The sequence below is a fragment of the Botrytis deweyae genome (assembly GCF_014898535.1).
Source record: "Botrytis deweyae strain B1 chromosome Unknown BDEW_004, whole genome shotgun sequence".
NCBI classification, from domain to species: domain Eukaryota; kingdom Fungi; phylum Ascomycota; class Leotiomycetes; order Helotiales; family Sclerotiniaceae; genus Botrytis; species Botrytis deweyae.
Window position 1 is genome coordinate 837,409 of NW_024066211.1, and position 13,595 is coordinate 851,003.

Here is a 13,595-nt window from a genome sequence, read left to right on the forward strand (position 1 = left end):
TCGAGAAGTCCCACTCATGCATTCATTCATAAGCTTCGATATTCTTCTTTTGCGTCTCTTCTATGCGTATTCTTTAACGGGATTGGGAGAGCGGATCTCATTACTCGAGATTCACTATTCAGTCCCACTTCAGAGCCGTTCGGGAGATGTACCCATTGAGGTACATACCCATGTGGATTATCCCTTGCCGTCCCGCCTTAGAAGTCTCAACCCTTGTTCGTATTCCACAATTCGGACAAGGATAGGCAACGTGGCAAAGGTGGGATGATAAAATTTCTCTGAGTGTCGGTAGAGTGTTTCCGAGATGGATGTAAACTATCGAACTCAGTGAAGCTGTTGCAGTGCAAAAAAGAGCAGATGGAACATATCAGCATTTTGTACATATCGCCAAAAGAGTGAAATTAATTGTATGGGATAAAAGCAAGGATTGGAGCCATAAGTCTATCAAACACCAACTCCTTTGAAACCGCCGTACCATAAGTACATATTGTACAAAAATGCATCATTATACACCGCATACCGCACACCAAAACCAATTCGTAGAAGATCCAAGTAATCACATATAGCGCAAACAAAGATATAAAGGAAAGCAAAAAGATAAATCAATCAAAGGAGTAGGTATTGAACCACACCCGATTTGAACGGATAACCTTTCGATCTGGAGTCGAACGCGCTACCGTTGCGCCAGCGGTCCTATTAATCAATTTTGTATAAGGGATAGTTCGACTGTTGTACCTTATATTCGCGGGGTTTCAACCTCTAGTGGTTCGTGGTGTAATTTGACCATCAAGAAATCCGTGAGCACTCACGCGGTCGCGAGTGAGATCTTCGTATTCGTCTTCAAGAATGGGATCAAAACTGTTGCGGTTTTGATTAGTAACGTTTAATAGTTCAGTGTAAAGATGAAGGATATGAACAGAGAAGAGAGACGTAACAATGACACATACCCTTGCTCACCAACGATTTCCTTGGTGTACCTGCATAGTTGTTCTAATTGTGTTACACATCCTGTAAGGGACTGACTGTAGCCTAGAAGTTCATGTTAAATTACGTCTTGGGAGGGTAGACAAATGCCCTCAAATTTTGAAGAGCCTTGGTGTCGGAAGTATAAAGTACGTACTGTAACTATAGATCTGAGACCATTTTTTCCCTCCGGGCAAGTTATTTGCCGTCTCACTTGCATCATTGTTTTTCTTACTCTTGCTTTTCCGTTTACTTCGTTTCGACTTAACGGACACACTACTAGATGTTGCAGGAACATTCATGGATTCCAGTAGAGCCATATGGTCTAACAAACGTTTTCTGGCGGATGCTGCGGATGGAAGATATCGCTGTTTTTATGATTAGTATCAGACATTTAACTTGTCGGACAATAAAACTCACAGGAACCTTCCTATCACCTCGCAATGCCCCAGCCAGAACATACAAGTTCATGAGGATACAGGCGACGGCATCACGTCGAAAGGCGAGTAGCGATTCAGATGCCTGCTCGTTCTCGGAAAGATAATGTGGTTGGAAAAAGAGTGAGGACTGTCGTACAGAGACAAGGTACTCGAAAAACCGTTCGCAGGCATCGATTAATGCCGAATAAGGAAGTGGATTAAAAGGGCCGCGAAGTCGAATTTCATGACGAGTAAGAGCCTGCAAAGCGTCAGCATGTTTACAATTAGGAAACCAAATGTAAACTTTGAAACATACCAATAGTTGCCGTATCCTAACGAACCCTTCTCTCAGGCGACCTTCTAGCATTTCTTGAAGGGTGTTAGTCCTGTTTAGATGTTATGGGCAAAAATACGTACCAGACTGTTGCACATCTTTCACCCCTGGCTCTTCTCCGTCTTCGTAATACACGTATTTTGCCACAACACCTGCATTAATTAATAATAGATGCAGCAATCCTCATGACAAAACTTACCTCTGTAAATTATACTTGAATAGATGAGCATCGACGACAACGCCTTCCTCAATTCATGCCTCGCGACAAATGGCCATAGAAACCAATTAACAATAACAGCAGATACGGTACCAATCAGAAAAGCAACTCCTCGAGTCCAAGCCACAGTAACAACGGGGATATCATTCGGAGCTGTATATGCACCCAGTGAAACAACTACAAATGATATGCAACCTACAATTCCAGATCGAGGATGGGGACTTTGCGTGAATCGATACATCATAGGTATCATGAATATGGCTGCAAATACAGCCATGACGTATGGATTTCCATTGTCAGCACCATAAGCTATACCACCCCATACAGCGCCAAGTATAGCACAAAAAGCACGAGTTATTAAATCTTGGAGATTTCCACCAACTCTGTTAGAAATTAGTTCAAGTCATATCCAAATCGACGATTTGGTACTCACCTTGGATGCATCATTATCCAGACCATTATAACTGCCCACCAACTTTCATATTTGTTCCACCAAATTCTACTCTGACTTAACCATGCTGGCACAGATAAGAGAGAAGTTACTATCGCAACTTTGAACGCAAATCTAGTCTCGAAGCCTTGTAAACGATGAAGGACTTTCCAAGTTCTGTATCTTAACCTCTTCTGTCTGGAAGCTTGTGAATTCTTGTCCATGGCTATTTCTTCTTCTTCGGCATATGCCCCTCTAGTATCAGTAGGCTCAAGATCGTCATAATTTTCTTCTTCCTCTGTGGCCCTTTCTTTCCGTGGAGCAGGTTTATAAACATTTGCCATTCCTTTCATTGTCTTGGCGAGTTCTCTTTGACTTCGGAAAAAGAAACCTGCTGTTACACCACCTCTGTCGTGTCGAACTTGTCCATTTGTACGTTGGAGAGCTTTGCCGAATGGATAAGATGGCAGGTAAATTCGCCAACCAGGGCGTCTCTGCTGCATTTCGTTCACTTTAACGAGAAGAGCTTCAGCTGTATTTGCAGCTTGTCTGATAGGATGGACAAATAAAAATATTTCGACAACTTCAGGATGGTCAGAATATGTTGGAGGCAAATTTGGGTTCTGGAGAAGCCTATGATTGTTCAAGTCAGTATCAATGGACGGTACAATTTGTTCCCACATTTTTCAATTTTTGGAGAGCGGCGAACTTCCGAACATAGCCGATAGCCAATGTTCCACCAGGTCATTCAATAATTCAAATAGAAATATATGCAGCTTAGATGAGAGTTCCAAACAAACTCTATATATTGAGCGGATAGCATGTACCAAACAGATGCAGAAATCATATTCCATCAGAATGTCATCTGGGCTATCAAAGATCCAGAAAACCAATAAGCTGATGTGAACAGCACAGAATCACAGAGACTAAAAAAAAGGAGACTAATACATACTGCTCTTCTTCTTCGTCATATTTGATCTTGGCTTTTCTGATACTCGTGATCGCACCCACAATGTCAGAAGAAACATCCTTAGGAGGACCGAGAAATACTCTATGTCCAGACATGTCCATTAACACAGCATCGCATCTTTGTAATGCCATCTTCAAACACGACAATAAATTTGATGTAGGTTCTGCAAGTTTGCTGGCCACTAACTCCACTGCTCGGTCCTCAGTATCCGACCTCTGTAGCTTTGGAAGTCGTGGGCCATCAATATTAATCACTGAAGCAGAATGAAACCGTCGAATACTGAGTGCTGATGCATCTGGGGATAGAGCTATGTCGGAATCTTCTTCCTTTTCGGAATCATCGAATAAATGGGATTCCATTCGGAGAGACAAGAAAGATCTGATGACTGCTTGCATTAAATTTCGCAATATCTCAACATCTGAGGGCTTGAAGCGGGTAACAGATATATCAAGAACCAAATCTCTGTACGCCTGTGAAAGGTTGACGAAAGTAAATGCCAGCTGTCTATGGACAGCGACTGGCTCTGATTGAGGGAGTTGGAGGCCTTTTTGCATAATTTCAAAGGCATTGTGTAAGCTCACAGCCAATGATCTCGCGCCAGCATCAGGAACCACCTAGATGATGTCAGCGGTGTCTGATGTGGGAGGCAAAGGGTTAATTGAATCCCGAAGATGCAAGTTTTTGCCAAGTTCCAACATGTGCAAGACTCGCAGAGTCAAATAACAACAGTCTCACCGACAAACAAATTTCCCGGGATAATTCTGAAAAGGATCTTTACTTACAACACAGCACACTATGAGGGCAATAGCTTGGCCAAATAACCATGGTATGCCATATTCAAATAGCACCCTCCAAGCAATAGTCTCAGAGGTATCGGCAAGACAGGTATATAGAACCGCCATCCCAGCACATAGTACCAGTTGGTACAATCTTATGTAATACGAACGGAGTGCCGCGATCATGCCCATGAAAACAAGAAGGAAAGCGGCCAGAATTCCTCCATATCCTCTTCTGGCAACAGCCGTAGAATCTGATAGCCACAGCGCAAAAGCCCCCCACCCTAATCCTCCCGCAGTTCCAACAATCGTTAGTATCGCTCCATCAATCTGAGCGCCAACACTTCGACCTGAATGGTTGATAATTGTCGATATGACCATGATGTAATTGTAACGACCGAGCCAATTTCTGATAACGGGAACCAGACACAAAATATAAGAAATAAAGAAAGGCAGGAACGATTTGATGAGCTTGATGCCAGCTCGTGTAGTCACCAATTGTTTGGAAATTTCCTTGATTCCATGCCATTGTCTTGGGAAGAAACGCTTCAATGACAATGGATGATGTTTCTTGAACCCCGCTGGTAACGTGAATTCTGCATCTTTCATGAGCTCTTCATGACTTATTTTCGGTGGCTTAAAGAAGGCAGCATCGAAAAATCCATCTCTCAATTCTTCAACGCCATATGTTTCGAGATCTAAATTATAATCTTGTAAAAGATCCGACAGGTGACTCATGTGACTATGACTGAAACTGAAACTGCTTCTGGGAGAAGCTGGGTTTGATGTTGGAGGACTTTTGATAGAACCAGGTCTTGAACCAGCCAGAGATCTTGATCGTCGTGGAGTATATGATCCCATATATATACTGGCAGCTGGCGACTTTGCTTGACTTCCTTCTGGTTCTTGTACTCGAATGTGTCTGTCATTAGTATGCGATTTAATATTCACGACAGGCTTGTGAAGCCTTCGACGAATGTGCGATCCATCATCTGCTGCTGTAATTGACTCCCTTCGACCAAACCTGGGAGCGAAGGATGGAGTAGAGAAGATTATATGAGGAGGAGGAGGGGATGATGGAGGGGATGATTGATTGTTATCTTCACTGTCTCTGGTGGAAGCCATTGTGGCTGATGGAACGGAGAATAACGAGAAACTATGACGCAAATGAGACTATTCAGATGCATTTCCCGACTCAATTGAGAATATGGGCAAAACAAAGAGTGCCGGTAGTTCCAAGGAATAGGAGAGTTTATATTTATAAAATTTCCACCTTTAATGTCTCCACTAGGTAGAAAATAATATGGAGACTTGGGATTCATTTCGATCTTCCGTCTTTGGGCGGTATGAAGGAAAGTTAAAAGCTTCATTATCGGATAACTCTATCGTAATAAGAGGAATATCCACATTGGGCAATCAAAAACAATCTGCCTACCAGGTAGGTACGAATTCAGGTCCTGTTTTCTTTTTTCGCAAGTAGCCCGCCTGTTCATGAACCTCTTATCGAATCATACCAACCAATCATTCGCCACTTGAATTTCAAACCAACCGTTATCGCTCAATTCTCAATTGTTCTCAATTCCAACATCGCTGACTAATAAGACCCACCGCGGTCACTCAAGTCAAGCAGTGCAGTTCACCGGTGGTTCGAGCATTGATGACTAATAACTTCACAAGGGTGCTTTCCTGATTACTGTATTATGCACGTGCTGAATACACTAACTACGCTAACCTAACGAGCCCTGTCCCAAGCTAAGCAAACGCACACCTCCTGGGAAATATCTCCACTCTCCACATCATCCATTTCTCGATATCCCAACCTTTTATATCAGACTTCAAGATTGGTTCATCCAAGATGAGTTCCGCTACATTAAACGGTGTAGGCTCTACCCTCAAGATGTCCTCTTCAAAAGTTATCGATTTGGTGTCTGATGAGGAAAATTCGGAAATTGATGATGCACCGCTCCACGGTGTTGTTCGAGGTATTTCACGTGGCATACCGCAACACCACCAAAATGCAGCGTCGGAGGATCTCGAAGCGGCTTTGGATGCCAATGGAAATAGTGTAGGAGACGAATTCGAAGAAGAAGATGATGACGATGATGATGGTGGTGAAGATGACGATGATTCTATTGATAGTAGCTTTATAGAAGATGCTATTGAAGCTTTAACTGATGATAATATACTTGATGATCGTAAGTTCACCCCCTATCTTCTGATCGTCAAATATGCTAAAAATAGATATCAGATTCTGATCCTGAGCGATGCACTCGCAAGGAAAGTCAGCATTATCGTAACTTGCTTCGAAAACTCGGGCCCCGAGAATTCTGTGCAGTTACTGTGGAAGCGGACGCTATTACCGCTAAAAAGCTCTTGACTGCGTTTGGTGTCCTCCCACCGATGCACCTTGAAGGTCTACCCGATGAAGACTACTATCAGTTTCTAAGTTTCGCTATACGCCGTGAATTGCAGAAACGTATAAAAATTCCGACGTATAACACTGTCGACGATGCTATAGACCTCATTAGAAATGCCAAGAAAATCATTGTCCTCACCGGCGCTGGTATTTCCACTTCTCTTGGTATACCCGATTTCAGATCTGCAAATGGACTGTATGCACAGTTTGGACACTTGAATCTCAACGATCCTCAGGAGATTTTCAACATTAATAAGTTCAAAGAAGACCCGTCAATTTTTTTTAGTGTTGCAAAGGCCATTCTGCCAGAAATTGTTCGATACTCCCCAACCCATCAATTTATTGAACTCTTGCAGAGGAAAGGCAAATTGCTCACCAACTACACACAAAATATTGACAACATCGAAGGCCTTGCGGGAATAGATCCAGAAAAAATCATTCACTGCCATGGATCGTTCGCAACCGCCACGTGTCAAGTTTGCGGACACCGGGTAGAGGGCGAGAAAATTTTCGAAGAGATCAAAGCTGGGGTAATCCCACGATGCAAAAGGGCAAATTGCCATCCTGTTTATCAATCAACTATCCCTCGCAAGCGTAAGAAAAATTCGGTGGGTGGCAAGAAAATGAAAAACGGACAATATAGTGACGACAACGAAAGCGATGATATTCCCGAACCTGGCATCATGAAACCGGACATCACTTTCTTCGGCGAAAATCTTCCTGATGCCTTCACGGATAGACTCAGCAAACATGATAGAGATCAAGTCGATCTCGTCATCACAATCGGTACATCCTTGAAAGTCGCACCAGTCAGCGAGGTAGTTCCATATCTTCCTAGCCACGTCCCACAAATTCAAATCAATCGGGATCCCATTGGTCACCTCGCTTTCGACATCGACCTTGTCGGTTTGTGCGACGTCGTCGTCTCGAAATTGTGCAAGGAACTCGATTGGGAGCTCGACCACCCGATGATTCCCAAGGATCAAGAAATTGAAATTGAGACGCACCCCGATTATCCCCATCGTCATGAATTCAAACAAACCCGCCCCGAACAACCACCGACACAGACACCGGCATCATTAGCTAAGTCGTCTTAGACTTGATCTCCGGAGTCTCGTCTCCGGACACGAAACCACATAATGACATGGCGTCTAGGGAGTAGCTTTCTTCACATTATTTAATTTGCCAATTTGGATGTCCATGGACAAAACCCTTACAGATAGAAAATTTGTACAGGGCAGGCGCATATACATAGAATTTCTTAGGAGTCGGCCTATCACATACTTCATCTGTAAGAATGCGTATCGTCAGAATTTCATATTAATCTCGTAATACATATGTTAGCAAGGGGTTCTGGATGATTGGGGTTTCCTTAAGGATTGCTCATGGAGATACAGGGTGGTATGGGTAGTAAGCATATCAATATTTGAATCAATTATTCAACAAGAATAACGACGACAATCATGCATTTAATCAATGACACGGTGCACACACAACTGTACTCATCAATTTTATGAATCTTCTTTCACATTCATCTGTAATTTTCCCTAATGTGCCAACTTCAAGGCAGGTATAAACTAAAAATCCATTCTTGATTCATCACAGCCCATCTATCCATAAAAAACATCCCTCGCGAGTGCTCATTCGCTATCAATATCTCATTCATATTCATATCTAATTCGCCCAAAACACACTAAGCTGGTATCTTAATTTTTTCTGTTGCTCTTTTCCTCCTCCGCTCACTGATTCATCCATCCCTCCACCTCAGATATCTACACCCATTCTCTCCTCCACCCCCAGCAAAACTTTAAATGTGGTATGTGTATTAAAAAGACCGTCGTTGAAGCTAAAATAAAATAAAAGAATCGAAGGAGAAACGCCATAGTTGTATATTTCTTTCCACCCTTTACGCCGAGTGCTAATGTTGAGTAGCACCATGACTTTCGTAATGAAAGAACGAAAACCAAAAACGATGTCTCAAGCGCTAATGTAAAAGTACATATCTACATAGAGTTTGGGTTCTGTAGTGTGTGTTCAAACAAATGTGATGAATAAAAATTGGTGTTATTCATTGTTTGAAGATTTCTTTGTTGGAGTAGGAATCTTCAACGTCGGAATGTCAGCCGCAGGGACTGGAGAGATTTCCGGGATTTGCGATGGCGGAGCATCGAGATGAGTTGGATTTTCAGTGATGATTGGATCATCCGGTTTGGTGTCTGGGTGAATTTGAATTTCATCAGAAGCTTCGATTTCTGATCTTGCTTTAGAACGTGTGAATCCCATCGCGTCGCTCTCGCCGTAGTTTCTCTCAATCGGAGACCATCCAGCAACACTACCAGCGATGATACCAGCCATGACAGTTGTGGCACCTAATGCTGAATTCGATCGAGATCTGGTGCTTCGTCCACGTTTGCGAGTTTCGGGAGTTGAGAAACCATTCTTGCCAAAAGCGTCCTCTCGGTTGGGATCATCTGAAGGTGTTCCTGGTGCTATAGAATTTTCTCTTGATCGAGAACCACTCCTAGAACGTGGCAACAATTGATCGCGAGTTTGTTGCATAGCGAATTTCAAGTTGTTCAATCGGCCACCCTTGAATTTCTTGAGGAAAGTCAATTCTTCTTTGACATCTGCCAATGGTTTAGGGAATCTGAACTGCTCTTCCTCATCAGAGATGGTAACTTCTGGGTTCTTCTTTCGGTTCTTCAAATAGCTTGGAACCAGCGAGATGAGCAACTCATCAGGGATCAGACGAATACAAGCTCCAACTGGGATAGACAGGAAACCGAGAATGATAGAGTATGCCCATTGAGCTCCATTAAGATGAACCACATTGAAAGCTTTGCCACCAACATAGATGATCATAACTTGACCACCGACCATGACGACATTGATTCCCATGAAAAACCAGTTGCGAGAGACTCCTTCAAAGATGTTGAACTTGTTATCAAGACGACGGTTACTAAATTGAGTCAGTATAGAATTCAAAGTTTTGGGGTTTCAAAATACTTACTTCCATTGATTAAAGATTTGCATCCACACAAATGTGTTGAAGACAAGAGTTGGAATCTGTGCAATTTCACGATCGGATTGATATGAAAGAATGCTTTCAGCGCCGAAGAATAAAAGTAAGGTGATGGTAAGTTGATAAATAGATTCACCAATAATCATTTTCCACATCGTCATGGTGATAAGAGGTGCAGATTTGGGATCTGGTTTTCGGTCAAGAATGCTCGCAGTTGGTGGGTCGGTAGCCAATGCAAGAGCTGCCATGGTATCCATAATAAGGTTGACCCACAACAATTGCACAGCAGTAAGAACAGAAGTTTCGTCCGAACTGGCAACAGCTGAAATGAAAGTTAAGAGAACGGCAGTAATGTTGACAGTAACTTGAAATTGCAAGAATTTCTTTACGGCGTCGTTAACAGCACGTCCCCACATCATAGCCTTGACAATCGAGTTGAAGTTATCGTCCATAAGAATAATAGCAGAAGCTTCCTTTGCGACCTCAGTACCAGCGATACCCATAGAGAAACCAACGTCAGCCTTCTTCAAGGCAGGCGCATCATTAGTACCATCACCAGTAACTGCAACAGTTTCGCCAAGTTTCTTGAGAGCCTTAACCAAATCCTCTTTGTCTTTTGGACTGGATCGTGCAAGGACTTGTAAGCGTGGAATCATCTGCTCCTTCTTGGCCTGGCTCAAATTTCGGAAAGTTGGACCTTCCATGATGATACCACCCGGAGTGTAGATACCACACTCTTCGGCAATAGCTTTAGCAGTGACCATGTTATCTCCAGTAACCATGCGAACAACCACACCGGCGTTTTGACAAATACGAACAGCCTCGGGAACACCATCACGAAGGGGATCTTGAATTCCTACAATACCCAAGAGAACCATATGCTTGAAAATATCATCGAAAACAACTTGATTTTTCTCTCCTTCGATGATTCGAGCGCCCTTGGCAGGCCATCTGTCGAAATCTTTGTATACGAGGGCGATTGTACGAAGCGATCGGGAAGCATAATTGTCAATGAGCGAAGTCAAAGTTTGACGGTTATCATCGGTCATGTGAACGCTGCTAGTGTCCTTAGTTGGGTCGCGAATGATGTCCGAGCACTTTTCGAGAAGAATCTCAGAAGCACCCTTAACGTAGAGCCTATATTTGCCATTGTCAAGTTGTACGACAACTCCCATACATTTTCGGCCTGAATCGAAAGGAATCAATTGTGTGATGGTGGCATTAGAGCGCTCTTGGTCGAGTGAGCTGAGTCCGATGTGTTCCCGCACGAAAAGCAAGAGCGCAGTCTCTGTTTTGGAACCGATGAAGCTGCTTTGACCTTCAACCTCGCCCTCGAAAGCTGTAGAGTTTAGAACAACCGAGTGCTTGATTAATTCCTTGACACTTGGATCCAAAGTGGATACCACTTCTCCAGGAGACATATTATCTGCTTCTCGCTGTGGTTGCTTGCCTTTGTCCACTTGATCTTTATCAAGCGATTCAATTGTACCACCAAATCGAGAGCTGGTTCCCAAGGTTCCTGCAACGACTAACATCTTGTTCTGAGTCAAAGTACCAGTCTTGTCCGAGCAAATAGTAGTAGCATTTCCCATAACCTCACATGCTTTGAGATGTCTAACCAAATTATTGTCCTTCAACATGCGAGTTGTAGCAAAAGCTAAGGCTAATGTGACGGCAAGCGGTAAACCTTCAGGGACGGCGACCACGATGATGGTAACTGTGACGATGAAAATGTTGAGAAATTCTTGACCCTTTTCGGTTGGGGTATTGTGGTTCTTAGGGAGACGGACCAGAAATTCGATAAACAGGACGATGAAGAGAAGTAAACCAGCAGCACCACCAAGTTTTGCAATGTATTCGGCGAGTGTGTTCAGTTTTGTTTGGAGAGGTGTAGACTCAGGATCTTCTCGGAGTGCAACCAATGTCTTTCCATACATGGAGTTCACCCCTGTAGCTGTGACCATAAATGTTCCAACTCCCTCACTGACCTGTGCTCCTGAAAGAATGAAAGGATCCAATTTCCTCAAGCTGTCGTGATTTTGAATTGCATTGTAGACATCATCAGCTGGTCGCTTTCGGATCAAATCGGATTCTCCAGTTGTCTGAGATTCATTGCATACAACATTGTGTCCTTCGATGAAGATACCATCCACGGGAATCATATCTCCTGGTTCTAGATGCATAACATCACCAACCAAAACATCGAATACCGAGATTTCCACAGTTTTTCCAGACCGAATCACGTTCACATCGCGATCTTCCTTTTTCTTATTAAGTTTGACGAATTGGCGTTCCTTTTGATAATCGTTAAGAGATCCCACAATAACCACAACCAGAATGGCTACTATGATAGCAACACCTTCGACCCATTCGATAGGAGGATGTTCTGAGTCGTGTTTCGTTCCAAATGTCTGATATAGTCCAACACCCAATGATATCGCGGCTGCTATCGACAGCAGGATCAGAACCTTGTCATTATACGTAATCCACATCAATTCGAAAATACTTTTGCCTTTCTTCTCGGGTAATCGATTATCCTTGAAGACGCGTTTTCGATCAGAATAAGCACCCTGTGCTTGAGTATTCGATTGACCATGTCCAGACCCTGTTGATGGCAACGAAGACACTTTGGTAGCTATTGGATTCTTCGAAGACTTCGATTGTTCGCTGAGATCTGGTGAATCTCGAGATGCGGCAGCTCTTGCTTCCTCGAAAGATATCGTTCCATCTAATGACTGCTCGTCCACACTCAAACCACTTCTTCGATCCGTCCGTAATCCCTTTTCTAATCCTGCAAGACCTCCGAGGGCGTAGAAAGCCGCCAAACTTTTACCATTGACCAATTTATTAAGTTGTCCTTGAGAGAATCCAAAACTGTTGTTTTCAACTTCGAAGTCCTCTTCAGTTCCTAGATCCGGCTTCAAAGCATCCGGGTCATTCATTATATCATTATTTCCATCCAACTCTCTGTGTTTATCCATCTGTCCTGCGTTTGAACCTCCAGCGTAAGTGTCTCCACTGTAATTTGTATTTGAATGGTTTCCATCGTCAGATTCAATCGAGTTTTGTCGTGATCGAAGACCAGGAACCGCCAGGAATCCCGGAGTGCCTCTCGACGTCGGCGATGAAACATTATGTGGTGATGTCGGCCTGCTATCTCGGCTGTCGAAGGAGTTTGTTGCTCTTAATTGTGGAATCGACGAATGACTTCCTTGACTAGAATGATGAGGAGCTCGAGGTTGTGATCCTGTTCCATCATATGTCGCAGGACTAATATCGCCTTGTAAAGTTGAAGGGGAGTTGGGTAGAGCCCTCAAAGCAACTGCGTCGTTATCCATAGCTTGAGGCGGACTCATGTTACGAACAGCAGAAGTATCGATTGTTATCGTAGGTCTTTACTCGGTGAAACATTAGCCATTTTGGGCATGGAATTGTTGGTATGTATAGGAAGTAAGGGAGGGAGGGATCTAAGACTTACGCTCTTTGCCTCTTTGCCCCCGGGCTTGGAGCTGGAGAAGTTCCACCTGAGTCCGACATACTAAATTGATTTGGTATAGAGCTCTTTCGTTGTTTTGTCAATACACAGCCCGAGGCGCAAGCCTTGGCGGTTATTTGATGGAATGAAGTTTCTTATGACTCGTAGGCATCGAAGAGAGGCTGTGTTATGGATGATGGAAGCCAAAATCTGGAGAGTCAAAGGATATATAAGCCAAGGTCTTCCAAGCTATGTGAAATTGAAACTTTAAATTTGATTCACATGCCAGATTCCAATAATCATTGCAGAAAGTTGGTCGAAGAATATTGTCCAAGAAGAATATCCAAGAGGAATCACGATGAAGAGAAGGAAGGGGAAGGGGAAGGGGTTATTGAAGCCTTGTGCAATTGTGGATATGAACAACAGCAGAGGAGTATGATAGCTCACCTAGAGGACTTGTACATCAAACAGGCCACAACACTTTGACTTGCGACTTCACCAAAAGTGTTTGGCGGTCAATGGCTTGGAATTTCCTTGGGAGGTAGGCGCAATTTGATGATTGAAAGTTTCAAA

General features: G+C 43.3%; 3 protein-coding genes across 3 annotated transcripts; 1 reads left to right on the plus strand and 2 right to left on the minus strand.

Annotated features, from left to right (window-relative positions):
- Positions 1 to 752: 752 nt before the first annotated feature.
- EAE98_002275 (uncharacterized protein) lies at positions 753 to 5,234 on the minus strand (the record flags this gene model as incomplete). The annotated part of the gene is made up of 10 exons (XM_038949895.1): positions 753 to 858; positions 948 to 1,029; positions 1,121 to 1,331; positions 1,384 to 1,641; positions 1,699 to 1,751; positions 1,800 to 1,868; positions 1,916 to 2,316; positions 2,367 to 2,996; positions 3,316 to 3,947; positions 4,116 to 5,234. The coding sequence occupies 10 exons, from the start codon at positions 5,232 to 5,234 to the stop codon at positions 753 to 755; spliced, it is 3,561 nt and encodes a 1,186-aa protein (XP_038813634.1).
- A 730-nt stretch (positions 5,235 to 5,964) lies between these two features.
- Positions 5,965 to 7,622, plus strand: EAE98_002276 (uncharacterized protein; the record flags this gene model as incomplete). Its single annotated transcript, XM_038949896.1, has 2 exons — positions 5,965 to 6,304; positions 6,358 to 7,622. The coding sequence occupies 2 exons, from the start codon at positions 5,965 to 5,967 to the stop codon at positions 7,620 to 7,622; spliced, it is 1,605 nt and encodes a 534-aa protein (XP_038813635.1).
- A 967-nt stretch (positions 7,623 to 8,589) lies between these two features.
- Positions 8,590 to 13,084, minus strand: EAE98_002277 (uncharacterized protein; the record flags this gene model as incomplete). Its single annotated transcript, XM_038949897.1, has 3 exons — positions 8,590 to 9,484; positions 9,536 to 12,940; positions 13,026 to 13,084. 3 exons carry the CDS (start codon positions 13,082 to 13,084, stop codon positions 8,590 to 8,592), a joined length of 4,359 nt encoding a protein of 1,452 aa, XP_038813636.1.
- Positions 13,085 to 13,595: the final 511 nt, after the last annotated feature.